The sequence below is a fragment of the Callospermophilus lateralis genome, chromosome 4 (assembly GCF_048772815.1).
Source record: "Callospermophilus lateralis isolate mCalLat2 chromosome 4, mCalLat2.hap1, whole genome shotgun sequence".
Lineage (NCBI taxonomy): Eukaryota > Metazoa > Chordata > Mammalia > Rodentia > Sciuridae > Callospermophilus > Callospermophilus lateralis.
This window is the reverse complement of record NC_135308.1, coordinates 163305218-163329280: the sequence shown is the minus strand read 5'-3', so window position 1 is coordinate 163329280 and position 24063 is coordinate 163305218. Positions and strand designations below refer to the sequence as shown.

The 24063-nt window shown below is 41.0% G+C and overlaps 1 protein-coding gene across 1 annotated transcript in view; it reads left to right on the top strand.

Moving 5' to 3' along the window:
• Smc1b (structural maintenance of chromosomes 1B) overlaps positions 1-22087 on the top strand; it is an 81123-nt gene extending 59036 nt beyond the window's left edge. Inside the window, exons 17-25 of the mRNA XM_076855443.1 lie at positions 657-802; positions 3005-3158; positions 8725-8823; positions 10327-10483; positions 11581-11735; positions 12717-12868; positions 15346-15415; positions 21054-21164; positions 21974-22087. Coding sequence (XP_076711558.1) covers positions 657-802; positions 3005-3158; positions 8725-8823; positions 10327-10483; positions 11581-11735; positions 12717-12868; positions 15346-15415; positions 21054-21164; positions 21974-22087 — 1158 coding nt within the window. The remainder of the gene's footprint in view (positions 1-656; positions 803-3004; positions 3159-8724; positions 8824-10326; positions 10484-11580; positions 11736-12716; positions 12869-15345; positions 15416-21053; positions 21165-21973) is intronic.
• The last annotated feature ends 1976 nt before the right edge of the window (positions 22088-24063 follow it).

Here is a 24063-nt window from a genome sequence, read left to right as displayed (position 1 = left end):
CGAGGCGGGGTGCCACAAGGACTCCTGCCTGAGTTCTGATTGGGACGGTAGATGGAAGGGGACTTAGGTCTGTGTGGTGCCTGGACGGTAGTGTCCACCATCAGGGAATGCAGAGAAATCTGGGCAGGAGTATTGATCTGGCAGCTGCTGATTGACCCAAGTAAATTGAAACTCTGTGAGAAAAGTTGAAATGCTCGGGCAGATGGACAGTGGAGAGCACTGAAGCGGCCGTGAGATTCTGGAAGGTGCAGGTAGGCTAGGAACAGGGGTAGTCAGTCGAAGAGGAGGCATCCCAGAAGCCCCAGTGCTGCAGGAAGGAAGAAGTGATAAAGACTGTTTAAATGGCTGAGCCTGAAATGTTTGTTTAATTGCCACTTAAGAGTCACAGTGGCAAGAACTTTATTGGACAGTGGGAATGGAAGTCAAATGGCAGTGATATGAGGAATGGGTCTAAAATGAAGGATGAAGGCAAGTACTGATACCAGTTCCTAAAAGGTGTAGAATGAGAGTAGGTCACAATCCATGACATAGGTTCAAGCAGCACATGGGATATGATTTATCTTAGAGTGACTGGGTTGGTCTTATTGATAACAGAACCTGTGAACCTTAACAATATAAAAAATGGTAAATCTGCAATGCATATCCTCTTTCTTCAGGTTGAAGAAGACTGTCTGCAAGTTGTGGATGAACTCATGGCAAAGCGGCAGCAACTTCAGGACATCTTTATCACTCGGAATTCCAACACTGAGAAAGTTCAAACTCAGATTGAAGAGGAACGGAAGAAGTTTTTCGCTGTTGATAGGTAATTGAGAATTCATCAGTTTGAAAGATACAGCTGGCATTTTAGACATGTGTATTGTCGGAGTGGAATGTGAAGCTATATATTTGAATATGTACCCTTTATTGCTCTTGGTCTCACATAACATATTTGAAATATTCTAATTTGGGGGGAACCAAATGAGTGAATTAGTTGGTTAGAGTGAGTAGTTCTTTCTGGTGAATGAAAATGTGATCCCGTAGAGTCCCTTGCCCTAAATCCCCCTTGATGTTGCTGGTGTCTTCTGCTGTCCAGAGATTCCCTCTCTGCAGCATGGCACAGAGGGTAAGGGATGGGTCAGGCCATGCTGCCTGTGAGTACATCCCAGCTTTGCTTCAGACATACTGTGCCTTGATCTCCTCATCAGTAAACGGGGTTAAAGAAAATGCCTGCCTCAGAGAGTAGTGACCGAACACTGATGGAGTGAGCTTAAAAGACAGCCTGGTACCTGATAAGGATTTGCCGTGATGATGATGGTGACATGCCTTGGGTCAGCTGACTTGTAGCAAAATAACATGCTTTTCTGCATGACTGACATGATCATAGCAATGAGAAATTAGCTCTTTTTGCTCAACCTCTTGGCATGTCACTTTTCCTCACTGTCCCAAATCCTTCAGTGCTTTAAGACACTGCTGGGAAGTTTTTTGTGTATGACTTTTTTTTTTTAGAGGAATTAAAATCTGTTTCTTGATTTTTTTTAAACTTTTATATTTAGTTTAAAATTTGTTTCTCTTTGTATTCTTGAAAATCTCGGAGTCTTCTCCTGTCTGCTCCATGCCTTTCATCCTTCCTTCCTTTTTCTTTTCTTACTTTTTTGTCCCCTTTCTGGGTCCTGTTAAAAGTCCACATTGTTCCAGCTAGTAAACCTCATAGCCTCATCTTGAGAAGAGCCAAGGTAGTACAGAGACTTCAGATTGTCAGGGATACAGTGATTTACCTGATTTCTCTTGCGGAGAGACTATTTCTACTGGGTTTTTGTTTGCTTGCTTGTTTGTTTTTAATGTTTATTTTTTAGTTGTAGTTGGACACAAGATTTTAATTAATTATTTATTTTTATGTGGTGCTGAGGATCGAACCCAGAGCCTCGCCCATGCTGGGCAAGTGCTCTACCGCTGAGCCACAACCACAGCCCCTATTTCTCCTGGTTTGAGGTTCCAAAATGTAGAGCTCATATGAGGAAGAAACACAACCTGAAAAAGTATAGATTTATAAATAAATTAAGCTGAGCATGGTGGCATAATACTCCTGTAATCCCAGCAACTCAGAGGCTGAAATAGGAGGATCACAAGTTCAAAGCCAGCCTAAGCAACTTAGCAAGACCCTATCTCAAAATAAGAAGCACTGAGGATACAGCTCAGTGGTTAAGTGACCCTAGGTTCAATCCCTGATATCAAAAATAAAAATAAATAAAGTAACTAGGAAAGGGGCTGAGGTTGTGGCTCAGTGGTAGAGTGCTTGCCTAGCACATGCAGGGTCCTGGATTCAATCCTAAGCATCACATAAATATAAAAAATAAATAAATAAAAAATAAAAGGTATTATGTCCAACCACAACTCAAAAAAATAAAATATTAAGAAAAATAACTGGGAAAGGACTGTCTCTTGGTCACTGTGATTAAATCAGGAATGTATATTATTGAAAAATGCCATTGCCAGGCTCAGTAAATATGCCTGTGATCCTAGCTACCAGGGAGGTTGAGTCAAGAGGATAGCAAGTTCAAGGCTAGGGGCTGGGGCTGGGGCTGGGGCTCAGGCTCAGCAGTAGAGCACTCACCTAGCATGTTCGAGGCCCTGGGTTTGAACCTCAGCACCATATATAAATAAAGGTGGTGAACTACAACTAAAAAATAAATATTAAAAAAAAAAGTTCATGGCTAACCTGGGCATCTTGGCAAGACCTTATCTCAAAATAAATAGGATTAGGGATGTAACTAAGTGGCGGAGTGCTTTCCTAGCATGAACAAGGCCCTGGGTTCCATTCTCAGTACCACACAAAAAGAAAAATGCAACCTTGGGTTAACTAGGTTCATTCATGGTATTTCTCAGGAGTGTTAATGTTTATATTACAAACTCCAACACTTACAGGACTCATAAGGAAAAGTCACCTTTTCCTATAATATAACTTTTTCTTGATTTAGTGCCGCATTACATAATGAGTAAAAGCACTTTTCATATTGTGTTTTTACAGGGAAGTGGGAAAATTGCAAAAGGAAGTTGTGATCATTCAGACTTCTCTGGAACAGAAACGATTAGAGAAGCATAACATGCTGCTTGATTGTAAAGTTCAAGACATTGAGATAGTTCTTCTGTTGGGGTCACTGGACGACATAATTGAAGTAGAGGTGCCTAGAAAATTTCTTAAAATATGTGCGGTGGTACTGCACCTGGTGTTTAGAGCCTGCTTATTTTTTTTCTCTGGTTCTTGGGCCTTTGAAGGCTGCAGAACTCTTACTCAGTATATCTTGGCTTTGTCCTCTTAGATCAGCTTCCTCAGGAGGCTCCAAGGTAGCTGTGGCTTTGACAGAGGGAAGAGAACTCTCTCCTGCCCTCCCAGAAAAATCCTGGGGAAGAATTCTGATTTGCTTATTTTGGATCATGTACCCACCCAGTCTTGTGGTGTGAAGGGAGGGAAGGGGGGGGCATGCAGAAAAACAGCACTCACTATACATACAAAGAAATAGTCAGTTTAAAGGCAAGTCAGTTTAATTTTAGAAGAGTGTTATAATTACAGAGTGGAGGAGGAAACAGTCTCCAGGACTCAGTCTGTGGCTGTTAGTCAGTAACAGTGCCACCACTTTGTTTCCAGTGTTCTTTCAGTTACTGAAATTCAGAATTATTCTCCAACATGCCCATCATGAGTGGGAAATTATGTGCTTCTTGATTAGCATGAAAGACCTCTCTACATTCATGGCAGGGTATTTCACAGCAGACACTAAGACAAGCCCAATTCATATTGAACCACATCTAAGAAGAAAAGTGCTGCTTCTAGTTTCCATTCCAGCATGTCAGAAACTTGAAAATCATCCCTTCATCTTTTTTTTTTTTTTTTTTGTGTGTGTGTGTGTGTGTGTGTGTGTGTGTGTGGTGCTGGGATCTGAACCCAGGGCCTTGTACATGTGAGGCAAGCACTCTACCAACTGAGCTATATCCCCAGCCCTCACTCCTTCATCTTAACAAGTAAAAAGCTGAAAATCAGTAACTCTTACATCTGTCAGAAGTGAGGTCAGAGCAAAACTCGCTGCTCCAAAACTGGAGAGACAGATACAGGGAATCACAGCTTACAGTGCGGGAGCCTCCAGGGGGATCCAGCACCCACTTAGGAAAACCTGGAGGTCTGAGAGATGAAAACGCCAGGAGCACCAGTCATAGGGCTCCCTCACTTTTGTGCATGTTGCCTCCTGAACCTTTAGGGTCTCACTTAATAGGGGCTGCTGCCCTGGGAACCTATCTGCTGGGGTTTTATTAGAGCTGATTGACCTGAGGTAGGGGAATGGTCATCTCCAGCAAGCTTTGGGTATTCTGTACACTGAAAGGGGGGAAAAATTACTGAGAAACACTTATGAAATCATAGGGACAGAGGCTTGCTGAAAGATTGAGATCTAGCTGGGCAAAATGGCATACACCTGTGATCCCAGTGATTCTGGAAATTGAGACAGGAGGATCATAAGTTCAAAGCCAGCCCTGCAACTTAGTGAGACCCTGTCTCAAAATAAAAAGAGGTGGGATTATAGCTCAGTGGTAAAGTACCCCTGGGTTCAATCCCAATATCTGGGTGGGGTGAGGGGTTCTAAGACCTAATCATAGAATTGTAGATGCTTCCCTTCCCCCACACCTCACCACCAGATTACTGAAGGCCAGTTTACAGCAGTTCCCTTCACTCAGTACATCATGTTCAGCTATCAAGAAAAATATGACAAGGCATACCAAAAGTCAAAAAATAATTTGAAGACACAGAAGCAGCATTAGACCTAAACTCAGATATAGGGATGTTAAAATTATCAGACCAGGAACTTAAAATAGCTGTGATTAATAAGCTATGGGCTATACTGGATAAACAACATGCAAGAACAGATGAGCAACTGAAGCAGAAATGGAAAGAACCAAAAAGAAACTCTACAGATCAAAAACATGAAGAGATATTAAAAGTGCTTTTGATGGGCTTTTTAGAAGATTGAACACGGATGAGGAAAGGATCTGACATAAGGATATCTCTATAGAAACCTCCAAAACTAGAAAGCAAAGAGGGGACTTAAAGCAGGTTTTCCAGGAACTATGGGAAAGCTACAAAAGGTGTACCATGTAATAGGAATACCGAAAAAGAAAAGGGAAAGGAACAGAAGCAGTGTTTGAAATAGGAATGATTTCCCTCAAATGAATGTCAGACACCAAACTGAACCAGGAAGCTCAGAACACAAGCAAGTGTTTAGTGAAAGATATACAACAACACAGGCACAACTCATGAAATAATTGTAAACTGGACTTCACCAAAAATTTTTAAAATCTTCTCTTCTAAAGACACTGTCAAGCGAATTGAGACAGGCTAAGACTGGGAGAAAATATTTGCAAAAGTCATGCTTGAGAAGACTTATCCAAAATATTCAAAGAACTCTTCAAACTTTAGGAGACAGCCAGGCACAGGGAAGCACACTTGGGAGCTGAGGCAGGAGAGTTGCAAATTTAAGGTCGATGTGAGCAACTTAGCAAGACCCTGCTTTCTCAAAATTTCAAAAATTGGTTGGGGATATAGCTCAGTGCTTGCCTAGTATCTCACAAACACACCAAAAAAAAAAAAAAGTAAACAACTTGATTAATATAGGCCAAAGACCTTAATATACTACCTACCAAAGGAAATAGATGACAAATAAGCATATTAAAAGATGTTCCATTTAATAGGTCTTTAGAAGAATGCAAATTAAAAAAGATCACAGCTGGGTACCATGACACATGCCTGCAATATCCCACATGATCAGGAGGCTGAGGAAGGAAGATCATGAGTTCAAAGCCAGCCTCAGTAACTTGGCAAGGATTTAAGCAACTCAGCAAGATCTTGTTTCTAAATAATAAATAAATATGTATGTATGTATATACATATATATATATAAGAATTAGGGATGTGGCTCAGTGGCTAAGCACCCCTGGGTCCAATCCCCAGGAAAAAAAAAAAACAATACTAAACAGCTATACTCTAGACCAAAATCTAGAACACTGACAGCACCAAAGGCTGGCAAGGATCAAGAACAGGAACTGTCTTTCGGGGCTGGAGATGTGGCTCAAGTGGTAGCTCGCTCGCCTGGCATGCGTGTGGCCCGGGTTCGATCCTCAGCACCACATACAAACAAAGATGTTGTGTCCGCCGAAAACTAAAAAATAAATATTTAAAAAAAAAAAAAAAAAAAAAAAACAGGAACTGTCTTTCATTGTTGGTGAGAATATAGCCACAGCCACTTTGGATACAATTTGGCAGTTTCTTATAAGACTAAATATGTTTTTACCATATGATCAGCAATTATACTACCTGGAATTTACCCAAAAGAGTTGAAAACTTACATCCACACAAAACTTGCATATGGATGTTTGTAGAAGCTTTCTTCATAATTGCAAAAATTTGGAAGCAACCATAATATCCTTAAGTAGGTGAACAGTAAACGGATTCACTCAGATCCTGCAATTTTATCCAGCACTAGGGATAAATGAGCTACTGCTGGGTGTGGAGGCACACATCTGTAGTCCCAGCTGCTTAGAAGGCTGAAAACAGGAGGATCACTTGAGCCCAGGAATTCAAGACCATCCTGGGCAAGACCCCATCTCAAAGCAAAAAAAAAAAAAAAAAAACAATGAAGCCACGAAAGAACAGGGAAGAAACTTAAATGCATATTGATAAGTAAAAGAAGATAATCGGTGATTCCAACTTCATGATATTCCAGAAAAGGCAAAAACAATCTAGATAGTAAAATCTGTTTGCCAGGAGTTAGAAGGCAGTGAGGGATGGATAGGTGAAACATAGATGACTTTTAGGACAGTGAAACTATTCTACCTAATACTATAATGTATAATGTTGGATACGTGCCTTTATGCTCTTATACAACTCATAGACACCAATAGTAAACCCTAATGGAGAACTATGGACTTCAAGTGATTATGATGTGTTGATGCTTTAAACCTAAAACTACTCTATAAAAGTTTGGGGGTTTTTTGTTTGTTTGTTTGATTATTTTGGTGGTAGTGCTGGGGATTGAATGTAGGGCTTTGTGCATGCTAGGCAAACACTTTACCACTGAGCTTCACACCAAATCCTGAAGTAGTCTATTTAAAAAAAAAAAAAAAAAATGTTACTTCTGTTCTACTCTGTGCTAGTCGGGCCACACTAGAATACTGTATTTACTTTTTAAAACAGGCATTTTAAGAGTAATACATCCAGACTAGTGAAGAAAACCCTGACCATGTTGTTTGGGGAGGGAAGGCTTGGGGAATGTGACCATTATCTTCAAATAGGTGAAAGTCTCATGTAAGTCACACTTATTCTTTCTGGTCCTAAGGGGGAGTATTAGGTGGGGTGCAGAAAGCCACAGAGTCATGTCTACAGCTTGGGAACACTTTCTATAGAAAAACAGTAGCCTCTGGTGGTGAGTTCCTGGTTGGAATTTGATAAGCCATCTAGTTGTAGCCATGCAATGATGTGGTTATCCAAGGTGTTCTGTAAAACCCAGAATAGAAAGATATTAGGTGTGAACTGAATCCTCTTTCCAGAGGATCAAACTGGTTACTGGGTAGAAATCATTGTTTGATAGTGTCTGTGAGGTGGAACCCTTCCATTGGAGGTGTTGCCTGCACTGCCAGGTTCTCAGATTTCCGTATTGTGGGGAGAGATTTTCCTAGATTCCCAAATCATAACGTGCAGAGGAAGCATCTGGGTTTCATGTGACCTAAGAGTGCATTCCACACAGCCCCAGATGAGGCCCCTGTTGCTGGTCCATGGACCACTTTGAGTGGCATGGCACCAGATGACTTACACAGAAGTCTAATGCAAACAGGGATGTTGAATCACACATAGACATCATGGGAGTTAGAGCTTCAAACATTTTGTACTGAAGTTCAACTTCTTTGTGAGATATTTTAACATGTATACATAAGATGTATGCTTAATTATAAAAATTTCATTGAAGGTGTGTAGCTAAGAAAGGAGTGAATATCAAGTGGGTTTTTTTCCTCTTCTTAATTTGTGAGTCTTGATTTTGATCAGCTTACACAAAAGACTAGGCAACTGATAAATAAGTGCTCATCTGTTCCTTATTTCCTATTCCTTCCAAAATATAATACATACTGAAATGAAATGTATGTGTCAGTCATCGTGTGGAACGTTGAGAATACAGCAGTGAATACAACAGCCAAAAATCCTCTCCTTCAAAAAAAAAAAAAATCCTCTCCTTCAGATTACAGTGTGGTAGGGACAATCCAACAAAGAAATTGTAAACAAGTAAGATATTGATGTGTTAGGTGTTGATAGGTGCTAAAGAAGAAAATGAAGCAGAAAAGGGAATACAGAGCACTGTGGAGGGGCTCACAGCCTTGAGTGGAGAAACCAGGGGTGGCCTGGGAAAGGTCGCCAGTGAGTAGAGTGAGAGGAAGTGTCACAGGCATCTGGGGGAGGTGGTCCAGCAGAGCAAGCATGCCAGCCCTGAGGGTGGCACTTGCATTGTGGTCAAGGAGGCTGTGGATTTCAGCAGAGGGAGCAAAGGACCCTGGTTCACCAGAGTTAGGGCAGCCAGATCATTGCAGCCTTCCAGCTGTTATAAGGGTGTTAAACTTTTAATTTGCATGAGGTGACAAGCAATTGGAGGACTAGGGGCAGATGAATAAGTAGAGGTCATCATCTCAGATAACAAGAAAAGAGTTTTGTGTGTTTTTCAGCTGGGAACTGAAGCAGAAAGTACCCAGACGACAACTGACATCTATGAAAAGGAAGCCACAATTGAAGTGGACTATAGCCCTTTAAGAGAGGATCTCAAGGTAACTGATTTCTCCTGATTCTCCCAACTAACAGCAATATTGAATATTTAAGTACTGCAGAATCATTTTTAGATAACAGAATGTAAGTTCTTTTTAAAAAATAAAAGTAGATTTCTTAATGTTTTTAAAGAAATATACAAAGGAAAAACATTTTTTTCTATATTAACTAAGAACACTTCTGTGCGGGTCTCTTTTACATCATAAAGTGGGCTAATAAGTAAGTAGGTTACTTTTACATCTGTATCAGCATTGCTCACTGCAGAACACTCTACCATGAAATGTCTAGCCAAAGAAGCAGAGTTTCTGTGCCCAGCTACTGTTTGAATCCTATTCCCTTCTTGTAGGCCACAAAGAATAAACAAAAGCTTTGCAAAGTCCTGAGTAAATGAAAGTGGCATCTGCTCTAGCATGCTGAATTTGCCCAGTCAGCATCCTAGTATGACCCTTTTGGGGTGGAGCTGCTCTAAGACTGAAAGGTTTTAATACAGAGCCCCAGCAGTTGTCCCCTCATTGCAGCCACCTGAGTGGGGTTACATGTTCATTTCTGACCCAGGCACCACCCCCAGTGGGTGGAGGAGAAGGGCTTAGCTGTCGCCTGAGCAAAGCAGGCCCACTCCTCAGCACACCTGGCTCAAGACAGAGATGGAGCCAAGGAGCAATACCCACCACATCTTTTCATTTCACACGTCATTAATATCATTTTGTTAGACTCTGTAGTTGTGGCAGCTTTTGGCAGAAGAGTTTTTGTTTTCCTGTAGTTTTCTATTTAGTGCTTTCTTCATTGCTTTTTTGCCACCTCATTTCTCAGTAAATATGAATATCTTATTTGTACTTATGGTATTGTTTTCATTTGCCTGTTTGATACATCTGAAGTTTATTCTAGTGTATGGTATAAGAATGTTTTAAGTTTACTCAGTTTTCAGATAATTCTCCTTTATGATGTATATCATTCCCTTCTGGAAAGCAACAGCATTTTCCTGGAAGGGCATGGCCACTGTTTCCCTTCCATCCTCACCCCAATTAATTCTATTCATTAGTCAGGTTGAATATTGCCCTTCTCTCTGCCTTATGCTATCCTGATAAGAGGTTTTTCATCCTGTTATAAATGGCAGATATATTGCTTACTTCTCTGTGAACTTTTAAAGACAAAGAGTGAGAGTGTCCTTCATTGAATCTTCAGTGTCTAACATGTAGTAGATGATATATACTGTTTATTGAACACAGAAATTAAGGTGATAAATGAATTGTCTTTTAGCCAGGTTAAAAAAAGAGAGAGATACAACCTCTTCCAAGAGCAGCATGTGTATTGTAGAGCATGAAAGGCACAGCCGACCTGGAAAGCTGGAGATGGTGCTGTGTGACTGCAGCTCCAGGCTGAGCAGCTGGGGTGGGCAGTGTGCAGAGGGAGCTGGTGTGGTCAGAGGGGATGACCTGTGCTTCTGTCTTACTTAGCAGTCTGGATGTAAAAGGCGTGCCAGTCAGTGGTGTTTTTTGCAATAACAGGCTCTGCAGTCAGATAAAGAGATAGAGGCCCACCTTGCACTCCTCCTGCAGCAGATGGCCTCCCAGGAGGATGTTCTCTTGAAGACAGCAGCCCCAAACCTGAGAGCCCTAGAGAACCTGAAGACTGTCAGAGACAAGTTTCAGGAATCCACAGATGGTGAACTTGGGTTTATTATTATTATTATTATTATTATTATTATTATTGTTATTATTGTTATTTGGTGCTTGGGAGTGAACCCAGGGGCACCTAACCACTGAGCCACATCCCCAGCCTTTTTTTACTTTTTATTTTTAGACAGGGTCTCATCAAGTTGCTTAAGGCCTTGCTAAGTTGCTGAGGCTGGCCTCGAACTTCTGATTATCCTGTCTCAGCCAACTGAGCCACTGGGATTACAGGCATGCGTCACTGTGCCCAGCTGAACTAGGGTTTAGTTGTTAACAGGATCATATTCATGGGTATTTTGATTTCTAAAACAACAGTCACCCTTGGAATATAACTTTTCTTTTCTTATATATTTTCCTCTGCTATTTTATATTAATGTGTTCTTTTAATCCTGAATCACTACTTGCTTCCTCCACGAAAAATGTTCTGCTTTAATTTAGAAATAGGTTTATTGATTATTATAGAACAAACATTTAGTTTTTTGTGCCAGAAAAATACGTATATTAAATACTCTTTAGGAACTTGTTAATATTATTTGGAAATTAGCCCAGCTAGAGTCAATTTATGTTGTGCAATTTCAGTTTTTTTGTAATTGGATAAAATTTTTGTTGTATATAATATTGTTTTAACTAAAGACTACTCAGATATGAGTTTATCGAGATTTGTAGGTTAATATTTTATAATAAAGAGTTTTCTTTATATATATATATATATATATATATATATATATAAAATGTATTTTTTGGACACAATACCTTTATTTTATTTATTTTTATATCTAGGGTCTTGCATGTGCGAGGCGAACACTCTGCCACTGAGCTATAACCCCAGCTCTAACAAAGAATATTTCCTTGAATATTCCAATAAAATTTATAAACATTTTATTTAAAAGAAAATAGCCTTGCCCAAAAAGGGAGGGGCTTATCAATTATAAGAGCATTGCTCTTGGAATTAACAACAGTTGAGGTTATTTTGAAGATAGATTTACTTAAGAAAGCCAAATTCAAAATTCAATTTTTAAAATATCCTACACTTTAAATAAGAGAAGTTCCCGGCGGTCTCCAAAATAAAGAACATTGATTCTCTCTTAGCTTTTGAGGCCAGCAGAAAGGAAGCCAGAATGTGTAGGCAAGAGTTTGAACAGGTGAAAAAAAGGAGATACGATCTTTTCAGCCAGTGTTTTGAGCACGTCTCAATCTCAATTGATCAAATCTACAAGAAGCTCTGCAGAAACAACAGTGCCCAAGTATGTATTTTCAAACCTGAAATAACTAGTGGGATCTTTGTGTTATTGGTGGTGTTTTTTTCTGGTGGGATGTAAATAACCACTGCACATTATTTGAGTGCCTCACTTGCCCAGGGTAGTTTGTGAAGACTGATCTCATGAGCTGCGTTCTTCATCCCACCCACTCTGAGCCGGCAGCCTGGACAAGTTATAACCACTCCAGGCTTGTTTCTCTACCTGAAATGAGTGACCTAGATCATTTGGTGTCCAATCTGTTGTCTGGTAGTGATTTGACTTTAGCACCTTGGGTCTCTGTAGTAAAGGTGGAGTCAGTATAGAGTATCCTAGGGAACATTATCAGTGGAGTTGGTCAGAGTATCATAGAAGAGAGGAAGAACCAAAGGCAGGATCCCAGTCCAGGTGTTTCCTTTTTAATGAGAGTCTCAGTGATTACCATGTCATTCCATTATCAGTGCCCACAGAAAATGCTTGGGAATTGGATGTGGAGTTAAGGTGTGGGTCAAGGCTAAATACCTGCTTTGCTTTTGGCTCATGTTCTTCTGTGACTCAGATGATCCTTTCAGAATTTCAACTGAAAATAATATGATAAATTAAAATAATTTATTTTCAGTAAAATAAGACTAAACTAAGCTCATTAACTCTTTGAGAACAGGGTTCATATCTATTTTTGCAGTGCTTGGCCCATAGTAAGTGTTCAGTAAATATTTGATAAATGATCCATTGGTCATTGAGTGAACTAAAGAAGACTGCCTTTGTAAGACTGGCTTGTGCCGCTGTGGTGTGACACAGCCTGGTGGGAATGCCTGATCTTCTGTGTTAGAGTGTTTTTTTCTCCCCGCCCTAACCCAGACAACCCTATAATCTGTGATTAAATGGAGGAAAACCTAACCAATAGAATATTTTGCATGTAAACTATGTTGCCACCCCAATTTGAAATTTGCTGATTACTTTTCTGATAATGCTAAATAACATGTGTTTCAGGCATTTCTTAGCCCAGAGAACCCTGAAGAACCCTATTTGGAGGGAATTAGTTATAATTGTGTGGCTCCAGGCAAACGATTTATGCCAATGGACAATTTGTCAGGGGGAGAAAAGTGTGTGGCAGCTTTGGCTCTCCTGTTTGCTGTACACAGGTAAGGTCACAACAAGCTACTTGGTTTGCTAGGCACAGTGGTGCACTCTGGTAATCCCAGCAGCCTGGGAGGCTGAGACAGGAGGATTGTGAATTGAAAGCCAGCCTCAGTAGTGGCAAGGAACTAAGCAACTCAGTGAGATCCTGTCTCTAAATAAAATGCAAAATAGGGCTAGGGATGTGGCTCAGTGGTCGAGTGCCCCTGAGTTCAATTCCCAGTACCAAAAAAAAAAAAAAAAAAAAAAAAAAAGCAGCAGCATTAGCTATTTTGTTTTGTACCAGGGCAAAAACCAAGTGGAGCTTTCTATGGAAGATCTATACTGATTTTTCTTTATTAATATTTAGTAAATGCATACTAAACTTTTTTCTTCAGCTAGACAATTCAAGGTGTATTTTAGGCCTACAGTAATTTAGACTGCAACTCTTTAAGAGTTCAATCTTTGACAGATTTTATTAACATTTGCTAGTAATTTTCTAACTATAGGGAAGAAAAAGAAAAATTTAGAATAACCAGATGCGATATCAGTATTGCTTAAAACCATGAGCAACAAATTCAAAAACTAAAATTGTATATTATTGTCCTACTTCATATTCAGAGATATATTTAGTAAATAATATTGAAAGCGAGGTATTTTGTTAGAAAAGTATTTAGCCTTATTTCCACTGATGATGGTGGCACAGTTTCTTTGCAATATAAATCAAGAAACAAAGAGTTAGCTAAAATAAAGGCATTCACAGCTTTTGGCATTCCAAGCAGTTGGTGGGGATCCAAAGTGGAGGGGCTGCTGCCTCTTAGTCCCATTACCAGGAACATTAGAACAAAGAGATTGACAAGAATTTCTTGTTGGTCTCAAGGAGGAGAAAGAACAGGGCCCCACAGGAAGAGACCAACCATGGCAGAGGAGCTCTGGGAAAGGAGACTGGCTCGATAAGACGGTCACTAGGTGGCGCCCCAACCTTTACTCAACAAACCTCTTCTATCTGTACTGTTGCAGGCACTGGAGATCACTGAAAAAACAAAATGCCTACTTCAAAAATACTTGTTTTAGCTGGGTGCCGTGGCCTATGCCTGTAACCCCAGAGGCTTGAGACAGGAGAATTGCAAGTTCCAAGCCAGCCTGAGCAACTCTGAGGCACTAAGCAACTCAGTGAGACCCTGTCTCCAAATAAAATACAAAATAGGGCTGGGGGTATGGCTCAGTGGTTGAGTGCCCCTGAGTTCAATCCCCAGTACCAAAAAAAAAAAAAAAAAAGCTTGTTTTAGTGGGGCAAGATAAATAATAAGTAAATTCCATTATTAATATAGAAAATATTAGAGAATGGAAGTACTACAGGGAAATCATCGAATCAGGTAACAGATAATGGGTGGCTGGGAAGGTTTGCAATATGAAAAGTCATCACGTGTTAAGGACCAGGTATGGTGGCACACACCTGTCTTCCCAGCTACTTGGGAGACTAGGGCAGAAGGATGAGAGTTCAAGCCCAGCCTGGGCAATTAACAAGACCCTGTCTCAAAATAAAATTTATTAAGGACTGGAGATGTAGCTCAGTGGTAGAGCACCCCTGGGTTTAATCCATAGCACCACAAAAACAAAAAGTCATCAGGGAAGACTTATTAGAAGGAAACATTTGAGCAGAGATTTGAAGTAATTAAGAGAACAAGCCATCTGGATAGCCAGGGATGGTTTCTCTGGATATGAGGACAGCAAGTGCAAAGGACCTGAGGCCAGAGTGCACCTGGCACATGTGCAGTAATCTTTATGCAGCAGTGTCAAGATAGGGTTATGACGCTATTGTGAGTCAAGGTGAAAGTCGGTGATTGCTGGACCAGGGTGGTAACAGATATTGCTAATGGTGTGGCGTATGAAGGAGTCCGGGGATGACTAAACAGCTGGTAAGAGGACTAGTAAGAGCTGCTCGTAACTGAGGTAAAGAAAACCAAAGGAGGGAGGCAATGGGGGTAGGTGGGGGACATTTGCTTTTGGATGACCTTGGAATGTTTATTAGGTTTCTACATGGAATTGTTGAGTGAACAATGGCACACGTGTCCAGGAGAGAGGGCAGAATTACTGATGTGTGGGAGCCTCAGTGTGTGTATGGTATTAAGACTTGGGGAGCAGATGAAACCACCAGGGGAACTGGTTAGATGCTGGAGAGCTCTGGGCACTGAGCACCAAGGGCACTGAGTGTTCAGGAGTTAAGAGTTGACATCAGAGACTCAAGAGCAGTGGGTAGAAGAAAAGCATGAAGTGTCATCCACAAGTCATGATGTCAAAAGGGGGCGGTGACCAGCCTTTGCACATGTCATGTAGGATACATACTGATATTTGAACCCTGTTAGCCACACAAAGGCCACTGGTTACTTAGACAAAGTTTCCAAAAGAGTGTGTTGTATTTATTCTGAATCCTGTTAATTCTTTCCTCTGACTCTTTTGAAAAACAAATAAAAAATTACTTCTAATTTGTTATTTTTTCTAGTTTTCGGCCTGCTCCATTCTTTGTCTTAGATGAAGTGGATGCAGCCCTGGACAACACCAACATTGGCAAAGTACGTTTCTTCTGCTTTTAATTCTCAATAGAATTTCTGTAACTCCAAGTTTGTGTTACAATCAGAAGGCAGTTGCCAAGAACGAAAAGGGTTTGGGGCTGGTAATAATTGCTAGTTGAAGTAAATTTTTCCTTCCTTCCATGTTTTTTATTGGTGTACTATAATCGTGCACAATGGGTTCATTGTTATTTACTCACTCATATTTGCACACAATATAACAATAGAATTTGGCCAGTACAATTTCCAGTGTTTCCTTTTTTCCTCTCCTCCTCCCTTGACTGATCTTCCTTCAATTTCCATGTCATCCCTCCACACACGTACCTTTCTTTTCCTTCCTCATCTTTAGTTTCTGTATAAAAGAGAAAACATATGACCCTTGATTTTGTGAGTTTCCTTATTTCACTTAATGTTCTCAAGGTCCATTTATTTTCCTGCAAATTACATAATTTCATTTTCCTTTATGAATAAAACTCCATTGTGTATACTTGCCACATTTTCTTTATGCATTCATCCATTGATGAAGACCTGGGTTATTGTGAATTGTGCTGCTGTAAACCTGGGTGTGCATGGATTGCTGTAGTTCTCTGACTTTAATTCTTTAGGATAAATACAAGGAGTTGTATAGCAGGGTCAGAGGGTGGTTCTCTTCCTCATCTTTTGTGGAACCTCAATACTAATTTCCAGAGTGGCTGTCCTTATTCACAGTCCCACCCACAGTGTACAGATGTCCCTTCCCTCACATCCTTTCCCCCATTTGTTTGTATTCTTGATGACTGCTATTCTGGCTGGAGTGAGATGAAATCTGTTAAGGACACTTAGAGCCACATCCCCAGCTCTTTTTGTTTTTTTCATTTTGAGACTGGGTCTTGCTAAATTGCTAAGGCTAGTCTTGAGTTTACAGTCCTCCTGCCTCGGCCTACAGAGTCATTGGGATTATAGGAGGGCATCACCACGCCCAACCTCAGTGTAGTTTTGATTTGCATTTTCCGTTTTGTTAAAGATGTCAAGCATTTTTTCATATATTTATTGGCCATTTGTATTTCTTTAGAGAGTGTCTGGTTCATTTGACCATTTATTAATTGGGTTTGGTTTTCTTTGGTGAAGAAAGTTTGAGTTTTTTAATATATTCTGGATGTTAATCGTCTGTCAGAAGAGTAGCTAGCAAAGATTTTTCTCAATTCTGTAGGTTCTCTCTTCACATCCTAATTTATTTCCTTTGCTGTGCGATTTTTTAATTTGAGTGTTAAGGGCCTGTTGAGAAAGTCATGGTTGCATAGTTTTTTCTCATCTAATTCCTAGTCTTTGATCCTTTTTGAGTTGACTTTTGGCCGGGGTGAGAGATAAGGATCGAGTCTATAACCAGTTTTCTCAGCACCACTGTGTAAAAGGCTGCCTTTTCCCCATTGTGTGTCAAGGATCACATTACTGAATCTGTGTGGGTTTGTTCTTCTTTTGGTCTCTTGGATGCCAGTGCCCTGAGGTTTTTGTTACTATAGCTCTGTAGTACAATTTGAAGTTGGATATTGTGATGCTTCCAGAATCACTTTTTTGGCTTAGAATTTGGCTTTTCTGGGTCTTTTCTTCTTCCAAATGAATTTTAGGACTGTTTTCTAGTTCTGTGAAGAATATCATTGGTATTTTGATGGTAATTGCTTTGAATGTATATGTTGCTTTGGGTAATATGGCCATTTTAACAATACTAATTCTGACTGTCCATGAAATGGGAGGTCTTCAGTGGATTTCTACAGTGTTCTGGGTTTTCATTCATTTCACCTCCTTGGTTAATTGGATTCCTAAGGGGTATTTTGTTTTGAGAAAAAGGTAAGAGAATTTTTATTGTTCTAGTAGCAAAGGAGAAACACAAGGGACTCCTGTGTCCCAGAGGCTGTGATTTGGACCACCAGGGGGAGCAGAAGGTTTTTCAAGAGGTTATTCATAGGCTACATTCCAGGTGTTCTCTGTCCAGAATATAAATTCACTTGTTAATTTGGGAAATAGCCAATTCTTAGATTTTCTGCTGCCATCCCTTAGTCTGAATGAATCACTTCTTTTATTCCTGTGGTGGGCGTGTCCTCAAGGGCAGAAGACTCTCCTTGGTCAGGGAAGAAAGGTAATCCTGGGTGGTGGGGGAGCTTTAGGGAAGGGAAGTTTGTGTGGTTGTTTGAGGCTGTTATGAATGGGACTGTTGATTCTTAGGAAAGCTGTTGATTTTGTAATCTGCTGCTTGCTGGATTTGTTGACTAGCTCTGGCAGTCCTCTGGTGGGGCTTTTTGGATTTTTTAAGTATAGGCATATCATTTGCAGTGATATGATGTACAGTGACAATTTGTCTTCTTTTCATATTTTTCTCTTTTTCTGCCTAATTGTGGCTAGAATTTCTAGTACTATAGTGATGAGAGTGGACAACATCCTTTTCTTGTTCCAAATGTTAAAAGAAAGGTTTTCAGTTTTCCCCATTTAATAAGCTTGGCTTTGGGTTTGTTTGGGTACTGGGGACTGACCTCAGGGGCTCTTGACCACTGAGCCACGTCCCCAGCCCTGTTTTGTATTAGAGACAGAATCTCACTGAGCTGCTTAGTGCCTTGCCCTTGCTGAGGCTGGCTTTGAACTCCCATCCTCCTGCCTCAGCCTCCTGAGCAGCTAGGACTACAAGCGTGGGCCACTGCGCCCAGTGGCTTTGGTTTTTAAAATGTAGCCTTTATGATGTTGGGGTAGGCTCCTTCTGTCCCTATTTTCTTGAGTGTTTTTATCATAATGGGTGCTGGATTTTGTTGGAGGCTATCTCTGCATTTGTTGAGATGTAAAGTTAATACTTTAAAGTCGAAGTTAAATATCTACAAACAGGATGTTTCAGAGTGGTTTTTGTAAGATCTAGGAAGCCAACACAGGGTGCTGAGAGGGTTGAGAATTGCTACACATCATCAGCATCACCACTGGCACAACTGGCTTCTCCCCAGATCTAGGTATTGGAGATTAGTGGGTCTCAGTAGCAGACCTGTGACAGAGAGGTTTATAAAGTTTCATGGTCCAAAGAAGTTGTTTATTAAAGCCCAAATTCTACCTCCCCAACTTTATCAAAATTCATCCTATCCCTGTACTTGTACACAATTCTGTTTCCATTATTTGAGGCAGAGAGAACTAAGGAAGCAGTTTAATTCTAGGGTTAACTTTAGTCAGTACTTGACCAGTGGACAGATCTGCGAGACCCCTTCACAGCCCACACCTCTCAGCTGCAACTACACGGAATTCTGGACGTGAAAGGGCCATGGAATGTGAGCAAAGGACAGGGCAAGCACCCACGGCGCCCGGACTCCTTGGTGGATTCCAGGACTCTCCTCTTCCACAGGCTGCTTACAAGGAGGCTGCTTTGTTTATGCTGACAGACATATTTCTCAATATTTATTTATAAATTGGCACTCTGGCTTACAACCTAATTTCTGGAGCCTGGTTAATATGCTCACCCCTGAGAGATGTTTTCAGCCTTGAGGTGTTGCCCAAGGGTTCTGTGCCCCTGGCGCTCACCTCCTGATTTACTTTGAGTCTCACATGACATGCCTGGGCAGGTTGGGGAACACAGAGCAGCTGTGGCCTGAGTAGCTCCTAATGTTACAAAGTTAGTCTTTCCTATTCCACCAAGTTGTTAATGTAATCCATGTCTTTTGGAGGTCCTGCTTTTTAACATAGCATAAGATACACAAGAATGTCTCATCAATTCCATACCCAAAAATATGTCAGAGACTTCATGGTAACCAGAGGAAGAAACATAGGAACAGAGGAAATCTCAAGTTCTCTCGAACACCAGCCAGCCTGGTCATCTGACTGGATTTCATGATCTGACTCCTGGGAGAAACCTCCCCTTAGGAGGTTAATTTTGACACTTTAAATCCCATATTCTGTCAGGGGAATCTTTGTGGACTACATCTTTTTTTGGTTGCCTTTAAAATAGCCTTACCTTTTATCAAAATCCTAGAAGTTTGTATTGGTGGCTACTCTAGGATATATGTCTAGTTTAAGATTCCTATTAGCACCTGGCCTATATATTAAAGCCCTTTAATTTCCATGATTCCTTAGAGATTTATGTTCCTGGCACTCCACTGCTGAATTATGAGCAGTTATGTAGTGTGAACAACCATGAAGTAGCCTCCACTCCATCTAATGAACAAGGTCCCAACATTTCTTCTTCTTTTTAATACTGGGGATTGCACACAGGGGCACCTTACCACTGAGCTACATCCCCAGCCTTTTATTTTACTTTTTTGAGACAGGTTCTCACAAAGTTGCTTAGGACCTTGCTAAGTTGCTAGGCTTGCCTTGAACTCACAATGCTCCTGCCTCAGTCTCCCAGGTAGCTACACTGAAACTACAGGTGTGCACCACTGTGCTAGGCAGACCACCAGTTCTGATAGGTAAAAGCAGTGTGTACACCGTACATCTTTTTATCTGTTAGTCAGTTTAGTATTATAATAAAATAACCTGAGATAGTCAACTTTGAAAGGAGGCAAGGTTAATTTGGGCTCACAGTTTGAGGTTTTAGTCCATGATTAGTTGCCTTTAGATTTTGGACCTGCAGTAAGGTAGTAAATTATGATGGGAGCACACAGCAGCAAGGAAGGGGAAGGGCCAAGGTCCCAGTATCTCCTTCAGTGACCTACATCCCTCCAACCGGACCCCACCTCTTAAAGGTTTCATTCCTAACACCATAGGCTAGGATCAAGTTTTTGGGGACATTTCATAAACAAATAGTTATTGTAGCTTCTATCTCCTCTTTTCTTATCACTGTTCCAAGACTCTTTCAGTCCTGAATCTTAGAGGCCAGTGCCATGGCCTCTAAGGCTTGAAGCCCTTCTGTCTATATGAGCTGTGCATCTTAGCCACAGGAGCAGCCTCCTGACTCAGCACTCATCTTAGCTGCTGACCTTTCCTCTGAAACTGCTGCTCCTGCTCCTGGATCTTGTATCTGATATCCTGGATATAGTCGGGACCAAGACACACAAAGCCCTACTCCAGCCCATGGAGATCTAGGGAGCTGGCAAATAGTATCTTGTTAGACTGTTTAAAGTCTGCGTTCTCCTTCATCATTCTCCAAGCACCTAGCAGCGTGTTCTCCAAGACTCAGTTTATCCAGTCTACTTTGCTCTTCTCATTTCCTTGGAATTGAGCTTCCTGAAGGGGCCAGAGTTCACCATGCATAATGAATACATACACAATTGCTATTTTTTTCCCATATTCAGGCTTTGAGCTGGCAAAATAGGAAGCTGGAAGTATAAATACCAGCCCTTCTTCACCCCATAGATATTTGAGTTTTTTTTATATCTGATCATAAAGACTGTCTGTTGCCACAATAGTATCTCAAGTTACAAGTTTACTTTTTAAAATATTCTTTTAGGGATTAGGGTGTAGTTCAGTAATAGAGTGCTTGCCTAGCACACAGGAGGACCTGGATTCAATCCCCAGCACCACACCATAAATGAGAGCTGCTTACATTTCTGCAGTTGTAGTGGATTTACCTAACTACCAGAAAGGCAAGTAAGTGCCTTATCACCTGAAATGGGCAAATCAGAAACATGCAGAACTGCTGTCCCTAGAGCCCAAACAAGGCCTTTCCTGGCTGGTGAAATGTATGCTTATTTCCTCACAGGTATCAAGTTACATCAAAGAACAGACTCAAGAACAATTTCAGATGATAATCATTTCCCTAAAAGAAGAGTTGTATTCCAGAGCTGATGCTCTGATTGGCATCTATCCAGAGGTAAAGAGAACACCAAGGGGAGAGGAGTGGCCACCACGAGCTCCCGACTGCCAGAGCTCTTCCCTTCACAGTCTGCAGTCCCACGTGGAGTCTAGAGACTATTGGATTTCTGCAGAGTCTAGAGACTGTTGGATTTCTGCAGACAAAGGCCTAAATGATTGTTCAGTTAAATACAATTTAAGAGAAACTGTTCAAGAATTTCCCTATGACAGTAGAGATTTAAGATACATTTTAAGAGACAGGAGCAAATTAAAAACTGCACAGCAGTATGACAGTTTTGTAAAATAATAGTACACATTAACTTAGAACACTGTTAGTATTTGTATTTCATATTTCTATAATATCTGAATATTTTGAGCAAAAACAAATGTATTTTATCACTGTATCGGGGGTGGGGGGGGAAATAGTCCACTGGGAATTCCAAGTGGTAAACTAGCTTGAGATTTTGAAACACCTTTCTTCAGCCATTCACACACCTGCCTGAGCTAATGGGGTAAGACAACTAGTTCAAGAAATCGGGGGTTTGGACAGTTGGCTTCCTGAATTTTCCTTTAAACTCAAATGAAAATTTACCTTTCTGCGCCCACAGATTAGGGTACCACCTGGAAACATGCTATAAGAGAAATAGAAATTCTCCTACCAGATAATAAAAAAAATAAATACCTGGTATAAACACAGGTATTCATGCACTTTTAGGCATAAGGAGGTTCCTTTTTAATGCATGTTCAAACTCACTGATGGCCTTACTTGAATACATTTGTTCCCTAATCAGAGGAATTGACTCTTAACCTGGCTTCTTTCCGTTGCAGCATGAAGAGTGCATGTTCAGCCGAGTGTTGACCCTCGATCTCTCTCAGTATCCTGACACTGAAGGCCGGGAAGGTAGCCGGAGACACCGTGAGTCCCAGCCAGTGAGAAGCTAGAGTGCCCTCCAGCAACCCCACGCCAGCTCTAGCTGTGGAATCTGGAACCTGACCTAAGGAGGTCAGATTAGTTTCTTTAGTTCCGGGGAAGAAACTTCAGAGAAAGCAGGACCAGCCCCAGTGTGCCACTGAAGAAAATTCTTAATTGTTGTAGCCAAAGAGGTGGTAGAGCTTAACTTCACAACTTCATTTAAGGAGTGTTCTGGCCCTATTCCATGAGGGCAAGTTTTCTGTGACAACATTGGATGTTTAAAAAAAAAAAAAAAAAAAAAAAAAAGTATGTCTTTGTATCATAGTTTTAATTTCAATTTTTGAAAAAAGTTTGTCATGTGAAATTTTGAACTCAACCACCATCTTCACTCTTGGTTTGCCTTGCACCTTTAAAGTAATCTTTAAGAGAAATCCATGGTGGTTCTCCCCTCTTCTCTTCTGCAGTCCTAGGGATGGAACCCAAGGCCTCAAGCATATGCTAGGCCCTGCTCTACCACTAAGTTACATCCACGGCCCTGAAATGTTTGGATTTTAAATATATTAGTCAAAGGGAGGTTAGTAAGTTTTGAACCTGGCTTTTGTGGAAAATTATTTCAGAGGGACTATATGTCAATATTGAAAATACCAATAAAAAATAATTTTAAATGTTTCTAGTGTGTGGTTTTAGAAACAAAAAAAGTGATGGTGGTATGGTTTGGACCTGGAATGTACCCCAAAGCTTCCATATTAAGACTTGGTTTGCAGAGCAGAGATGTTCAGAGGCAGGCCTTCTAGGAAATGACCAGGCCACGAGGGCTCCAACCTCCATCAGGAGGTGGTGGAAACTGTAGGAAGCAGGAGACTTAGGACCTGCTTGGAGGGCACTTGGGGACTATCTTGTCCCCCAGACCCTTCCCCTTCCTCACTCTGCTTCTGAGGTGACAGCTTTGTTCCACCACACCCTTCTGACAATGGGTCTAGAGCAATAGCGGCAGCTGACCTCCTCCAGGTTGTTTTTCTCAGCTACTTTGTCATAATTACAAAAGCTGACTAATACAAATGGCAAACCAAGTTACATCTACTTCCATCAATCTACATTTTTCAAAACTATAATTTGTTAAGGAAGTACTGGAGAACACAGGCCTTCTCAAGGAACAAGTGATTTTGTGTAAGTAGATGGTTACATTTCGGAAGGATGTCAACTTCTTTTTTTTGGCAATACTGGGAACCCCAGGGGTGTTTTACCATTAAGCTACACCCCAAGCCTTTTTAATTTTTTGAGACTGGGTCAAAGTTTCCGGGCTGGCCTCAAACTTGGGGTCCTCCTGCCTTAGCCTCCCAAGGAACTGTGTCCAGCCAAACTTATATACTACTTTATTTCCACTTCAGAGTAGGACAGGCACACTCTGCAGTGGCCTCTGAAGTCGGCTTTGGGCCAAATGCCAACTGGAAGCAGCCTCCTAGAGTAGTAGGATTGCTCCTGAATACCAGGCATTGTTCCACAAACACAGAAAACACTGCGCCACGTGGACTGAGTCACCAAGAGCTCACTTGTAGGTGCGAAACCACTGTGTTCTCCCTTGTTCTTCTCTTAGTACTTGCTTTACCATCAGGTCACCTGCTGCTTTCTCTGTCTTGAAAGACACTGACTTTAACACTGAATTGTCCCTTTCAGTGCTGCAGGGACTCAGCATTACCCCTTTTCTCCTTCCTAACACTAACTCACAGGCCCTCTGTCAGTGACCCTAAGAGCAGTCAATTCTGTTGCAACAAAACCCACCACACAACACAAAAGCACAAAATGAAAACGACAGGGCTATAAAAGTGTGGGGTTGAGGGAAACCTTTAAAAAAAAAAAAGAACAACATCATAATAAAAACACAACAGCAGGTACACACATTAACAAACAAATAAAACTCCCAGGCCCCATGGACATGCCTGTAATCCCTGTGGCTTGGGAGACTAAGGCAAGAGGATCACAATTTAAAGCCAGCCTCAGCAACCTG